Source organism: Mauremys reevesii, linkage group 2 (assembly GCF_016161935.1).
Source record: "Mauremys reevesii isolate NIE-2019 linkage group 2, ASM1616193v1, whole genome shotgun sequence".
Taxonomy (NCBI): Eukaryota; Metazoa; Chordata; order Testudines; family Geoemydidae; genus Mauremys; species Mauremys reevesii.
The window spans coordinates 63,709,802-63,724,007 of record NC_052624.1 but is presented as its reverse complement, the minus strand read 5'-3'; the positions used below and the strand labels follow the sequence as shown (position 1 = coordinate 63,724,007).

The 14,206-nt window shown below is 36.4% G+C and overlaps 1 protein-coding gene across 3 annotated transcripts in view; it reads left to right on the top strand.

Annotated features, from left to right (window-relative positions):
• The window catches only part of HIBADH (3-hydroxyisobutyrate dehydrogenase), a 144,932-nt gene that overhangs the window by 113,148 nt on the left and 17,578 nt on the right, over positions 1 to 14,206 (top strand). For all 3 annotated transcript variants that reach the window (XM_039523431.1, XM_039523430.1, XM_039523429.1), the window contains 2 exons: positions 12,754 to 12,887; positions 13,497 to 13,573. In XM_039523431.1, the coding sequence (XP_039379365.1) occupies positions 12,754 to 12,887; positions 13,497 to 13,573 (211 nt within the window). The remainder of the gene's footprint in view (positions 1 to 12,753; positions 12,888 to 13,496; positions 13,574 to 14,206) is intronic.

Sequence of the window (14,206 nt, the reverse complement as noted above, 5' to 3'; positions counted from 1 at the left end):
TCTAATACTGTTGGAAGACATGCTGTCCGTATATTAATTGGTATATAAATATTCATTAATGTGAAAAACATGTTAACTGCAGTGCTGAATTCTTTCAGACTGAGTTAAACATTTCCTGTTCTTTCAGCTAGAATATACATTTGTATATTTTATAAATGGTCACAGTAAGGTAAACATTTTTCTAGAACTATACTTTGCACTGTGCATATATTTTAGGAGTACAGGAAGAGGAAAAACTGACTAGAATGTGCAAGAAAAACATATTTTAACTCAAATTAATTGCCTTTTAGGTTAAATACCAGCTGAAAACTGTCTCTTTAAGAGAACAAGAGAGCATGAGAAAATCCTGGGCCACTAGAGGTCACTGTTTGGTAATCAACTTCTAATGAACCAGAACTGTCAGGAAAGCCAATAAATTACACTGTGGATTTTTCTAATTATGAATTCCTATTTAATCATTCAATGACAAGTTAACTGTGGCAGTGGTTCTATGTACTTTGCATACACAGTTATGCTAATGTACTATTATATTTCTTGGGATGCAAGTCCTCCATCATTAGAGCAGTTCATTACCAAAGACTCTCTTATCTAATCATAATTACTGATTATGAGAAATAATTAACTTTGTTACCCTCTTAATTCTGTTCATGGGCAAAAGGCATTTTTCCTTTTTTTCCTTTTAAGTAGAAGAGCCTGGCATTTTGTTTAATACTGTAGCAAACATTTACCTTTAAAGAAAAGTAGTTTGTAGTATTTGTTTTTTTGCAAGTGAGTTAATGCAATAATGTTGGGGAAACTATATTTATTTTAAAAAGTTGACAGTTTTGTTGTGGGGCTTTTTTGAACTTTGATTTATTATATTAAACAAATTGAAAACATTTTCATTTCCATGAAAATGAAGTCTATGGAGTGTATGAAGATTTGTAAAGCTACAGTGTATTTAAGTAGAAAGGTGAGATCTAATGATATATTTCTGCTTTCTGCTCTAAGATTTTTCAGTCTACTTTTATATTTCCATGTTAAACTTTATATTAAGAAGTATTTCAAAAGTTCAGTGTGATTTTTTTTTAATTATACCATAGCTGCTCAAAATTAATGTCATCAAGTCATTTTTGAGGGAATTGATGAATGCATTAAAGTTTACACTGAAGTGCAGTATCCTGAGATAGGGTTCTGTGAAATAAGAAAACCTAACTATTCTGCAAGAGGAGTAATAAGGGAGCTGTGGCTAGAGGATCCAAGTAGGATATTTTTGGTAAGAGAGAATTTTATAATCACAGTCAAGTAATTAATCAAATGTAAGTTCTGTAATGTTTCTCTTCGGGTTGCTTTCATAGCATTTGTTCATAGGCTTGCATTGCTACATCACTTGGCTCTTCCACTGCTGGATAAACGCTTCTGTAATTTCCTTTGTTTGGTTAAACTGAAATTATTTGAGGAAAATATTTGATTGCATTATGGATACAAAATTAAGTGAAAACGCACCTTGCAAGTAAATTTGTACTTAGGAGGAGAAGTTGAAAGAAAGAAAGAGAATAGAATGTGGATTGTTTACTGTACCTGTAAAGATCAAAAGTTAAGATTGGTGGGAGTAAGGATAGCAGCGTCTAAAACGCATTTTTATGGTGTCTCAGATTATCCAGAAAGTTCTAAATCTTAGCATCCTCTATCCCATTTAGTTTAGTATGACATAGTGGTTCGCAAGCTTACAATGTAACCAGCAGTTCTATATTTTTAAAAGCTTTTCCTTTTTGATCCAATAAAATTCTATTAGATATTAAGTCATAGACTACTCCACAGTTAAAATTCAAAGTTTTTGGTGGGCAATCCTCCAATAGAGAACGTCAGCACTGAATTTCTTTTGACGCGTATTACGTATCACTTTTCAGGTTTTATATAGATCTAATGTATATAAAATTTGTTGTATTGTTTGAGAATTTAATTATTGCTACTGTTGAATGCTCTTATTTTACAAAAAGCATAATTATGTACATATGTACACTTTCTTCTCGTCACTTTTTTTTGCTCCTTGAAGTTGAAACTATAAATCTGGGAGCTGGGAGTCTCCCTCCCATCTCCCTCTTCTCTAAGTTGTTCAGTGTTTTCTTTAAAAAAAAAAAATGTCATTTTCTGTTTGAATGATTTCCTTATTCCCTCCACACAATTAGAAGTGGCTACAGATACCTGGGCAGACTTCAGGACTGTGCAGCTGTTGTTGTTGTTGTTGTTGTTTTAAGTGAGTCCGTGATTAAACAAAATACTTAAGTATATCCTTAAGTCTGTCTCTGTTGAGGGACTTAAGCACGTGCTTAGGACCTTTCCTATTTAACTGCATGTAGTTGAGCATTTTGGTGAATGGGGGCCTATATGGGGATGCCTTGAGAGAGAAGGGGAAGGGCAAAGGCACCATTTCTGAAGCATAGGGAATAGTTTTGTTCTCCTGTTGGTATTAGACAAATTCTTCTGCTGTGTCTTTTTGATATTGTGTTACTCCTGTCATGCTATTACTGGAAAATACTTTAAAGTTAATAAAAATCAAAATTCTAAATCCTTTTTTCCTTGAAAGAGAAAAATCACTCATTTCTCTGTTCTAAAATTGAGGTTTAAACTCTTGAGTGGACACCTGTATTCTAAATGGTATTAATGTATTTAAGACTCATAGAATCAGATAAAACAAAGTACAATCCAGTCCCAAAACGTGGTGGACTATGACCATTTGTGGACTATGGCCAATTGTTCCCTGTAAATGCAGAGAGGGATAAGTCTGTCCAACTGCAGATGTGTGTTGATGAACTTGCTATTTATATTCATCAGTCAAGATAGAGGATAGTAAAAATTGTGATGTCCATGTTGACTCTTGGTTCTGTCACTTTGCTTTTGATACCAGTAACCATGAGATTTTGACTATTCATCTGTCATGAGAGATCTTTCTCACAGGGTACCTCCCTGTGCCAGTACTGCTCTGTGTCTTGCCCTGGTTTAGTGTGAGGTCCGTAAACCCCATCATAACTGCCTTAGTGCAGTATGATCTGTACTGGGCTATCCTTGAAGATGGCTTTGAATCTTGGCATAATTGATGCCAGGAACATATTGCATCAGTTCTTTGCCAGTTGTACCATGTTCCTGTTCCCTGCTGGGTAAAAGTCAAGGTGTTGCCTTTTGACTTGTAAAGCCCTAAGACTTGGGCTCTGACTTTCTGAGAGACTGCCTTTCTTTCTACGTACTGCCAAGGCAATTGTCATTTTAATATTTTGGAATATATCACTGTAGGTGTGCATGAGGATTTGTGCACTTGAGCTAAATGTCAGGCATTGGAGGTAAGGCAATAAATTTCAGAATTCAAATATGAAAACTAATATTTTTTGTTAGGATTTGTATTTGACCAGGGGGCTAGGGAGAACACTGGCATTACCTACTGATTTTTAAATGATTCTGTACAGGTTTTAGGTATTACAAATGTAAAGGTAAAAGAATTTTCTTATACTTTGTCATCATAATTTATTTCCTTTCCTAGTGGAGCAGTAACCTTTTTACCCTATTCGGCAGCTTTTCAAGTGCTGTAATCTCTCTCTGACATTACAGTGACCAGAATTGAACACAGTACTTTATAAATTGCAGCATACAGAACAACCTCATCATAACTTTCTTTGGGCTTGTATTTTGTCACAGAAGCTACAGTAACTTCTACATATAGTTACCTTTTTGTGACCTATTTTCTTTGGCTAATAATTTCTGAGGTGTCAATGACTTCTTGAAAGCTTCTTGTAAATTTTGTCATGACCTATTCCTTTCATATTAAACTTCCTTGACAATAGCTTCTGCTCCGTCTTTTGTACTGTAATTAGTAAGAATGCATATTGTTTTCTGTGTTTCAGCATCTCAATATAGCATATCTAAATTAGTTGAAGGTTTTGTTACTTTTTTGGTGTCCCTGACTAAGTTAATGTACTGATCCGTACATAATTTCACTCAACATTCCCTTTCAGAGCATAAATCTTCCCATTAACCATTACGATTTTGGTTTTACCAGTTCCTTATCCTTCCATATGCACCACGTTGGATCCCTGGTGGTATTTAACTTAATTTCATCTGTGCCCTACAGGCACACACTGTATTACTGCAACATCCATATGGATCTGTGGCTTATATCCATATATCCTTGCAATGCATGCAGCATGCATGTGAAAGGCAATGCATTAGAATCCCTGAATATCTCTATTGAAGTCAGTGGGGCTCTGAGCAGGCACAGCAGTTCTTCACTGATTACCATGCAGGATTAGGGCTTTAGACAGTATACATTATTTAGGAGTGGGACTGCTATTATCTTTTGTATTTGTATAGCACCTAACATAGTTGGGCCTGATCCCGATTGCAATATAAGTATTAAGAGATGCAACGTTCACTTCTGCATGCTTGCATCTTTTTTTAACATGCTTATAGAAAACAAAGTCAGATATTTTAATACTCCATCTCATGCTGGCCCACCCAGAATGGAGATGCTAACAAACTGAGCACCTCATCCACACACGTTCTCCTTTTCAATCTGCTCTACTTTCATTCAAGTATCTGGTTTCTGGGGGTTCTGTTGATAATGCACACTGTCCAATCCGGTCTTCCTTTTTATACTTGTCCATACTTGGAAGGAGGAGGTGGAGAGATTATTATTCTACTGCTGACACAGGAAGAATGAGAGTGGCTTGATGCAAAGGAAAATTAGGTTCCCTGAGGATAACAAACAGAAGGAGATAAATTAGGAGAGAGGATAATCCTGTGTATACATATACATTCCTTAATTTTGATTCAGTTTTGAAAAATATGCAAAATGGGGCATTTAGAAGTATAATATAAACCATTCTAAACAAGGAGAAAATTAAAGTGTTAAGATGTTTACTTTTTTAGACTTTAGAGTAATGCTTCATGAGTTGAGAATTCAGATACACAAATTTTGTCATAAACAGGAATTATGGGCCATGGTGGGGAGATTGTGAAAAGAATCGCTTGCATCCCCTTTTCGGGTTTTTTTAAAAATACATCTATATACTGTACTTACTTCAGTTCTTTAGATTTCAACACAGTCTGATGGTTCTGAAGTCAGAGCAGCTCACCTCTTACAGCGTTCTGTTGCTCCTTTCAGCAGAAGCTGGGCCATTGTGATATTTATCTGAATTCAAAGAAGGCTAATTAAAAGAGCTGCTGACAGTTGTTGTGATTTGACTTTGACTGGAGCTTGATGGTCATTATGGGTAAATAATGAACCAGGTCTGCAAATGTAGCAGCTGCCAACTTGGGATAGAAGAGCAGCTATTGCTTCCAATTTAGGGATCTATCGACCGCTTCCCTTCTCCCTGCAGATCTTCTGCACAAAATGAATGTTTTCTGCTGCTGTGTTTTGTGGTTTCAGCTATTTCAGATATAGCCTATAATTTCCTTCTTAAATATTTAATTTACCCCATTATTAGCTTTCACAGTTAACAACTTTTCTGAATTTTTTTAATGAAGATTTTTTTTGTGCACAATATAACTAGATACACTATTGTCAGTATGTAGTTAGTTGACATGTTATCCAAGAATCTGCTAGTTAGTCTTGTCTGTGTAGACGTATTTCAATAAATCATATAACTAAATTATTCTGTAAAAATAAAAATATATATATATATATATATATATATATATATATATATATATATATATATATATATATATATATATATTATATAAGAGAGAGAGAGATTACTGAGGCTTCCTTATAACAAACTCTTTTTCTTAGGAATCAGAATACTGAGCACAAAGACATACTTCTTGAAAACTGAGGGTTAGGTCAGTGCTTTGATTTTTGTTCAGACATCAATACCTTATGAAATATTTTGATTCAGAGTTCTATTTATCAATACAGAGAAACTGCAGAGACTTTTATTAAGGTGCACTTGTGAATACATTGTCGCTTCATCATGAGCTTTGCCTTGTCCCATTAGCAAGCAGGAACTGGTGCGTTAAAGGGAGAAAAAGGAAAATTGTAATTACAGATTAATATAACATTCTCTAGAATTTTATATACACCAGCACTTACTGCATCTATCCAGCATTTGTTCAGCTGCGATTAAAAGGGCTATGTGCATTTTGTAAAATGTAAGAACATTCTTGTGCATAATGCAGCAAAACTAGGAGGAAATGATCCCAAACGTGCCCCTAAAAGACAAGTCTTACTTTTGAGAAATAATGATGAAAAATTGTCCATTTATGTGTGTCCGTGTTTCAGCAGAAACTAAACACTGTATTGTCTGTAGAACCGCCTCAATAGTTATTTGTGGGTATATTTTTATGAGTGCGTGCGCACACGTGTGCATGTTTCCATCCTGGATAAGGCCAACAATATGGTAACAAGGGGTTATGTTATGCTGGTTTATGTTAAACCAGATCACACCCTAACATGTGCAGAGCCATTCATCTGTGTCACCAAAACCCAAGAGAACATCTGACATGGACTCTGAAACAGAAACAGTGATCACTTACAAATCAAACATGGCACGCTCTAAACCAATTGTGCACGGCAATCTTTTCTAGAAAGGACAACTAATTGAACATGATAAAGTGTAAAGTTAATTAACACCCTTAAATTTGTTGATTACTTTCACGGGATTATATTGTTCGTTGAGTAGCAGCTTTCTGTCCCAGCTGTCGCCTTTTTAGCGCATGTCGCTGGTAAACAATAGAGACACCATAACAAGTCGTAAATGGTCCCTGTGACAGCAGCCCCTTGTGAGGCTGCATCTGTAGAAAATGATTAGAACAATTGCATTTTAAAGACGGCTCACATTGCAGCCCAGGTCCCATCGGCCCTCTTCTTTATCTCTTTTGATGGCAGACTGGTTAAAACCTTTAAGTTCTTTTGAGTAAATTAAGTGATTTACTGTGTTTAGTTATATAGCCATAAAATAGCTTTGTATGGCTGCCTTAGATGCTGATTTTATAATATTAAGAAATATACTTACTTTTGTTGGAATTTCTAGGAGCATTCTCCTTATTTCCCAAGTCTGAGACATTCTAAGTCTATTTTTAGCAAACTAGTGGAAGAAAATGGTTCCCTTATTGTCTTTGTATGATTATGTGACATTTAATCTGCTATTGTACATATCAGAATTTAAATAATTTGCTTTTAAATTTGATTGAGGTTTATAACTGGCATTTCCTCTAAGTGCTTTTTGTTTGGTTTGGTTTTGCATATAACAAAACAATGGTAACCATCACAGAATTTTTCTTCCCGTATCTTGGTGCTTAGTGTGTAACTTGTGCACTGTTTAAGACAAAGTTTTTCATGTGAGCTGGCAAGAATTTTAATAAGAATCACATAACCCTTAAAAGAAAACAAACACATGCAGCTCTCAAGTTAAGCCCATGTGAAAGGCAGCAAAGAGATGACAAGAAGCTACTTGTTTTAGGGGATTATAGTCCTTTAACTGTATTTTTGCAAAAATACTGGAATAAGGAGCTAGTGTTCTCTTACATTTTCCAAAGCATAACAGTCAAAGCTTAAACTCTCACACTAGAAGGTATGGCATTGTAAAACAGGAGAGGATTAAAACTCTAACCGTGTTTCTTTTTTGTTTTTAAATCTGTTTCAGATCATAAATTAGTTTTAAATACAACATTGTTCAATCCACTGTATACATAATAGAACAAGGAGGAAATAGATACTTATTTCTAAACCTCTCACGGTTCTAAAAGGCAGGGTGAAGGTGGGAGCTGCAGTCTCCAGAACAGTCACAGGATCATACAGTTTTCATAATCAATGGATAAGCAAATTTAGTTTTTCTTTCTAACTTGTCAACAAGAAAATCATTTACAAAGTGTGTTTCTATGTGTATGTATATACAACACACAGCAAGAGTCTGATTATCTTGGTATATGCATACCCCCTAGGTGCAATGGGAAGCTTTGTGTTTTCAGCGATGTAACTGGATAATGCACACCCTTGGAATGTTGGTCTATTTTTTTTAATGTACTACGTTTTGTTTGGGGAGACGGTGAATGGTGCTCTAAAATAGAGCAAATAATTGACATGTAAATGCAACTGGTTATTTTTTTTTAGTGATTTTCAGTTCACATTCCTAAATAATAAACAAGCTGGTATTATCAAATTGCTCTTACCATTGCAAATGTTTGCAGAGTGCTGGTTGTAAAAAGCCTAGCTCTTAGAGCTGGAAATACTGCCATACCAGTAGGCCTTATGCACACCTCAGGATTTTTCAAGGTATAAGATGCTGTGAGGTTTAAAAAAATGAGGCTAAATTAATTGGGAGAAATAGGTGTTTGGGGGATTACTGATTAGGTATAGAGCTTTTCACTTGTAGGTCACTTAGCACAAACATGTCCCAAGTCAGTAGTGGCCTGACTGGCCCAGGTCAGTAGTGACCAGTTACCATCTAAAGGCTCTTGAGCCCCAGTGAAATGAGCTGGTGTTCTCCATCCTGAAGGGGGGTTCCAAAGAGGATAGAGCTCGGCTGTTCTCAGTGGTGGCAGATGACAGAACAAGGAGCAATGGTCTCAAGTTGCAGTGGGGAAGGTCGAGGTAGGGTATTAGGAAACACTATTTCACTGGAGGGTAGTGAAGCACTGGAATGGGTTACCTAAGGAGGTGGTGGAATCTCCATTCTCAGAGGTTTTTGAGGCCCAGCTTGACAAAGCCCTGGCTGGGATGATTTAGTTGGGGTTGGTCCTGCTTTGAGCAGGGGGTTGGACTAGATGACCTCCTGAGGTCTCTTCCAACCCATATCTTCTATGATCCAGGTTTTAGTAGAGAAGTGTCCATATCGCCACTTTTGACACTAATTGGCTACACCTCTGGTCATGGAAACTGAACTAATTGTCACTCCATAAGTGGCCCTTCTCTAGATATGGCTGAGGTACATTGCATAACGGTGTTGCTGCTACTACCTAATGTTGTACCTGTTCAGTGTACAAATAGAGGACTTCAGACTCCAAAGCTGTCAGTCCAACACCTTACAGGCAGCTAGATAGAGAAACCCTGACACACATCTTTCTCCATTCCGCCGGGTTGCACCCCTCTTCTGGCTCCTGCAGAACATCTTGCTATGGTTCTGGCTGCAACGTTTTCCCACTTCTGCTCTCTCTATGCACACCCCATCTTTGACTCTATGAAGTTGCGAGACATCCCCATCAACCTTCAACTGGCAGTGGCCAAGATAGCCATCTACCAATTCAGGAGGTGGAAGCTTGATGGGGAGGCTCTCTGAGAATGTGTGTCTTATTTTCATTCCCTGGTCAATTCTCTTCTCTGTGCAGAGTTTCTCTGGGTGACCTCTGCTCGCTCCTTGGATTCCTTCAGGGAGCAGTGAGTGCTGTGTGGGGTTCTCTGTTCAGCATCCCCATACAGTTCCCTCATTTTTAAACCTTTGACCTCCACCTCCATTGCTGTTTTATCATTTTGTTATTCCCAGTGTTTAGTTGATTCCCAGGTTTAAGGGAGTAGGTCTTTTGTTCTAGAGGGCTCCACTTTCAGGATTTCAGATTAGCCCATACCTTCCAGCGGCAATAAATTATCTTAGATTTTAAATTTTAATTTGTTAATATTTTTGTTATAGGAAAAATGTTTTCCCTTCTCTCTCTCTCTCTCTCTCTCTCTCCCCGTTCTGTACTGTTATAGTCATGTGAATATATAGTAAGAAAAGTAGAAAATGGGGCAGTGTACTAAATTGGTTCCCGATCCTGCTTTGCATTCTGCTATCAGGACTTCAGTAAGACTTCAGAGACACAACAGAGGCAACTCTAGAGAAACCCAGTGCAGTATTGGGGCCTTGTGGGTCCAATGATGTTGGTTCGCTGGAGGGGAGAATCTTACAAGTGAAATCCTGTGCTGATCACAAATGTAATTTCTTATCAGCCATTCCCTAAGGACCAATGCTCCTCCTTTAAATTCAAGCCACTGTACCTCCTTGATACTCTCTCCTCAAGTAGTGTTAAGAAATATAGTGCTGACATTTTATTATACTCCAAAATAATGAAATGAAATTAGTGGTGTGCATGTCCTTATGCCCTCTTGCTTCCATTTGGAGCTGAAGTAACGACATCCTGAGGCTGAGTTAACCACAAATTACCAATACTGTGTGTTTGCTGGATTACTTGTTTGTTTCTGATCAGTTGGCTGACAGTTGGTAAGGAATCTTGATGGAAAAACCCATCATGATATAAATGGGTTTTTTTGTTTTTAAAAGTAGATATTTCCAAGGCTTCCTCATTATAAAACAAATTCTTTTTCTTTCTTTTGCTTAACTAATTTAATTTTTTGTACTTGAAATGTAAGCATTTGGATGAGTGAGCGAGTACAGCTGTCAAAAGCTTAACCAGCTGAAAACTATTGTCAGCATTAATTTTGTTCTAATAAATGACTCTCTGAAGCTATTTAGCAGTCTGTAATCTAGATACAAGGCTATTGACCTATGATGGATAGTGTTGGATTTTGTTTGTAAGCTTTGACTTAAATTGTCCTCTTAATTTGCTGCAGGTCAGATCACAGGATTAGTAATAAAAGTCGTTACGTGGTTTGCATAAAAATAGCTAGAGGAACAGGATGAAAATCATTGCAAAGCATTTATTAATGTAGTGATCTTTGCAGACATGTTGCATGGTAAATTAGTAGCCAACAAGATGACAATCATCTGTTCACTTAGGCCCCAAATCCAGGCTCCTGTCCCAAATTTCTGGGAGTAAGCATTGAGAGTTACATAAAGAAAGAAGGTGAGAGGAAATCCTCTATCCAGTGGCTGAGGAGTGGTGGCTGCAATGCTGAAACTTTGGAGTTTATAGTGTTGGGAAGATCTTTACAGTGGCGGATACTCTTGCAGGGCCACACTGTTAAAAAACCTATGATGCCCATCTTACCAGGGAGATGGGCTGTACATACAAAGGCAGTCCAATCCCCTACTCCAATCCTGACCCTTTCATTGTGTAGCAGTATAGTACAGGTTCCATTGCCTTGGGGCCTTTTGCACCTGCTAAGGTAGGGGCATGACTTACTAGGAGAGTGGCTCAAGGTAATGCACTGCTACCGACCAATTCATCAAAAACCTCTGCATTGTAACTGGGTTTTCAGTTATTCTGATGGTTTTGCCATAGATTTCATTGAGATTGAGGTCCAATTATCCTCTTATAAAAGTCAAATGCTTCCGAGTAGTAGGAAAAACTAAAATGACATTCAGTGGGACACTTGCTCCATTTAAACGAAGGATTTTTGCTCTGATGGCTTTTTCAGGTTAGTTTTTACAAAGGTAATGTTGATTTGCCTTAGGCTGTAAGCATTTTGGGATTGTATCTTCATATGTTACAACATCTAGCATAATGAAGCCTGAAGCCAATTAGACCTCTACTACTACTACTACTACTACTACTACTACTACTACTGCAATTCAAACATTTAATAATAGTTGTTATTGTAACTAATTGGTTAAAAGCTGTATGGACCCTAACAGAAAGACAGTTTGATTTTTTGCAGAAACAAAATAGTTAAATGTGGAAGAAAAATGAATTCCCTCGTTTGGATTTTTTATTTGTAAAAACACTGGAACTACTTGAATATATTAAATTCAAAAGTAGGCCATTACTTGCAGCAGTCTTTTCTAATAAGCCAAGGTTCGATGCATAGGGTAGACAATTTATGGTGTCTAGGTTCTTAGCTGTATTGCAAAATGAATTGTAAAGCTAAGTTGCTAATCACTTTTCCAAGTGGTCTCCTTGGGCCAAATTCACCTGGCAGTGACATCCGTTAAAATTCAGTTTTGGCTGGGAGAAGTGGTTGAAGAGGATGCAATTCACATCAGAATTGTTTATTTCCCCCTAGAACAAAAGATACTATAAGCTAAAAGTTGATGTATTGCCATTTTGAAAATCTGTAGCCAACGAATTATCGTCTTTGTTTGCTGACCCTTGATAAAGGTGGGACAGATTTATAGGAATGAAGTTGTAAATATTTTGTGTGTTTAATCATTTTTTCCCCTCTGCCTGTTTAAACTTTTTTACATTGCTATGCAATACATTTTCCCCTTATAAATTATATGTGGGAAATTGGTCTCAAGTTCCCTTAATTCAGAGAAATAGATCTTCTATTCTGATTAAAAGTATGCAAAATATTTGTAACGAAATGTTAATATACTAAAAAAAATCAGATCTTGAGCCTTTTTTGTCTCTGTTTTTTGGATTTCATTATAAATTTGAAAATGGGCCAACTTTTCACAAAGTTTACTAAGTTATATAATAGTCTGATCAAAAATTATTTTGTTTTTGAGCAAAGATAGCTTCCCATCAATAACCTGGAGGATTGTGTTTTTTATTCCAAAATAGTCATTTCTTTAGAATATTAAAATGAAGTTAAATTCAGAAAGATACAGAATTGCACAAAATGGTGCCTATTTTTATGTGAAACTATACAAACTTAAATTTTGGAATTTCACGTAAGTTTGATACATGACTATACTTTACCTCTCAGCATTAATACATCGTTCAAAAAACAACAAACTCTCCAGTAATTTTAGATGAATGCTTTGCTGGGTTTATATATATACCCTGATTATGTGTTTAAGAATCAAGGTCTTGATCCTGCAGAAACTTAAACCCAAACTTAACTTTGCACATGAATAGTACTATTGACTTCCATGGGATTATTCACAAGTACAAAGTTAAGCACATGAGTGTTCTATCCTTTAAAAGGTTGGTATTGAATTTAATGTTTTCCTCTCAATTCAGGTGTTGGAGCTGCTCGAGCTGGGAACCTTACGTTCATGGTTGGTGGAGTGGAACAAGAGTTTGATGCTGCCAAAGAACTGCTGACATGCATGGGTTCCAATGTGATCTACTGTGGAGAGGTTGGAACTGGACAGGTAATGCTTACTGAATGTTTGGTATTCAATCAGCCTGGCCTTTCCCTTTTTGTTACCATATTTGTCTTCCATTTTAACCCAATTCTCTTTAATCTACCCCAAGTAAATTATCTAGAACCAGAATCCACAATGAAATCCAGTATAAAATGGAGGTATCAGCAAAAAAGTGCAAATTCTTCTACAAAATATCTCATGGTACCATTACCCAACATCTTGGATTGGTAACCAATAATACACATCTGAACTAACATTTTCTCAGTTTGGCTTGTTAAGATTGTACTTTTGGGTGATCACAATTTTTTTTTTAAATTGTGCAATAGAAATAGATTTATGGTATAGTCTGAAAGAGTAGGTAGCCTACACACTCAAAGCAAAGCAAGTGGAGTTACTGTGCTAGCAAAACAAAAATATTTCACACTATCTGAAGTATCCATAGGTCAGCCTTCATTGACCTGATGCTATAGTACATTGGTACTTACAGGTGTTACATTTAGGGAAAGGTTGTTTAAACATATACAGTCAAAATCCCGTTGGAACTGGCTGAAAAAAATCCTATGTGATATCTACATGGAAACGGAGAACCTTACTAGGTATTTAATTTATTTTCAGGCTGCAAAGATCTGCAACAACATGCTCTTAGCTATCAGTATGATTGGAACTGCTGAGGCTATGAATCTTGGAATCAGGTTTGTTGGTTTTTATGTGTTTTTATATTAGCAGTTTTTATGTGCAGTGCTGGTTGACTTTTTTGTGGCTAGAGAATGATGATCAGAAGAAATAGATGAGATTCTGCCAGAAAAAAGGTAGAAGTGTTTCATAATTAGAATGCAATAAGGCTTATTTATTTGACCAAGAGTAGGACTCTTGAGAACATGAATATTCTTTGCCATGGCCATAAAATATTACAAATATCTAAAGTTACATTATATTTTTTCTATGATGTCTCAGTTTCTTCTGTTGTGATGATACATGCACTATAAAATGTAAATGTACTTAGAAAACATGGAGATATATTTGTTTGAAGCATAGGCTAATGTACCGTGTATCACAAGTGTTATGCTCCCACATGGCTCCATTTGGCTTTATTTGCCCCAAAATGTGCTAAAAAGAAACCTCTAGCATTTTTTCATATCTCAAAAGAAACTAGGATGCAGTCATAAAATGTCAGTTTACCCTCCTGTCAAACTTAACTACTGTTGTTTCTCATGCTAATCACGGATGCTTCCTTGTGAAAAATCCAAAATATATTCCATTACTTAGCTTTAACTATTTCCTGTTTTAAGAACAACATTTTTCTGTAACAGGTGATGTATCTGACT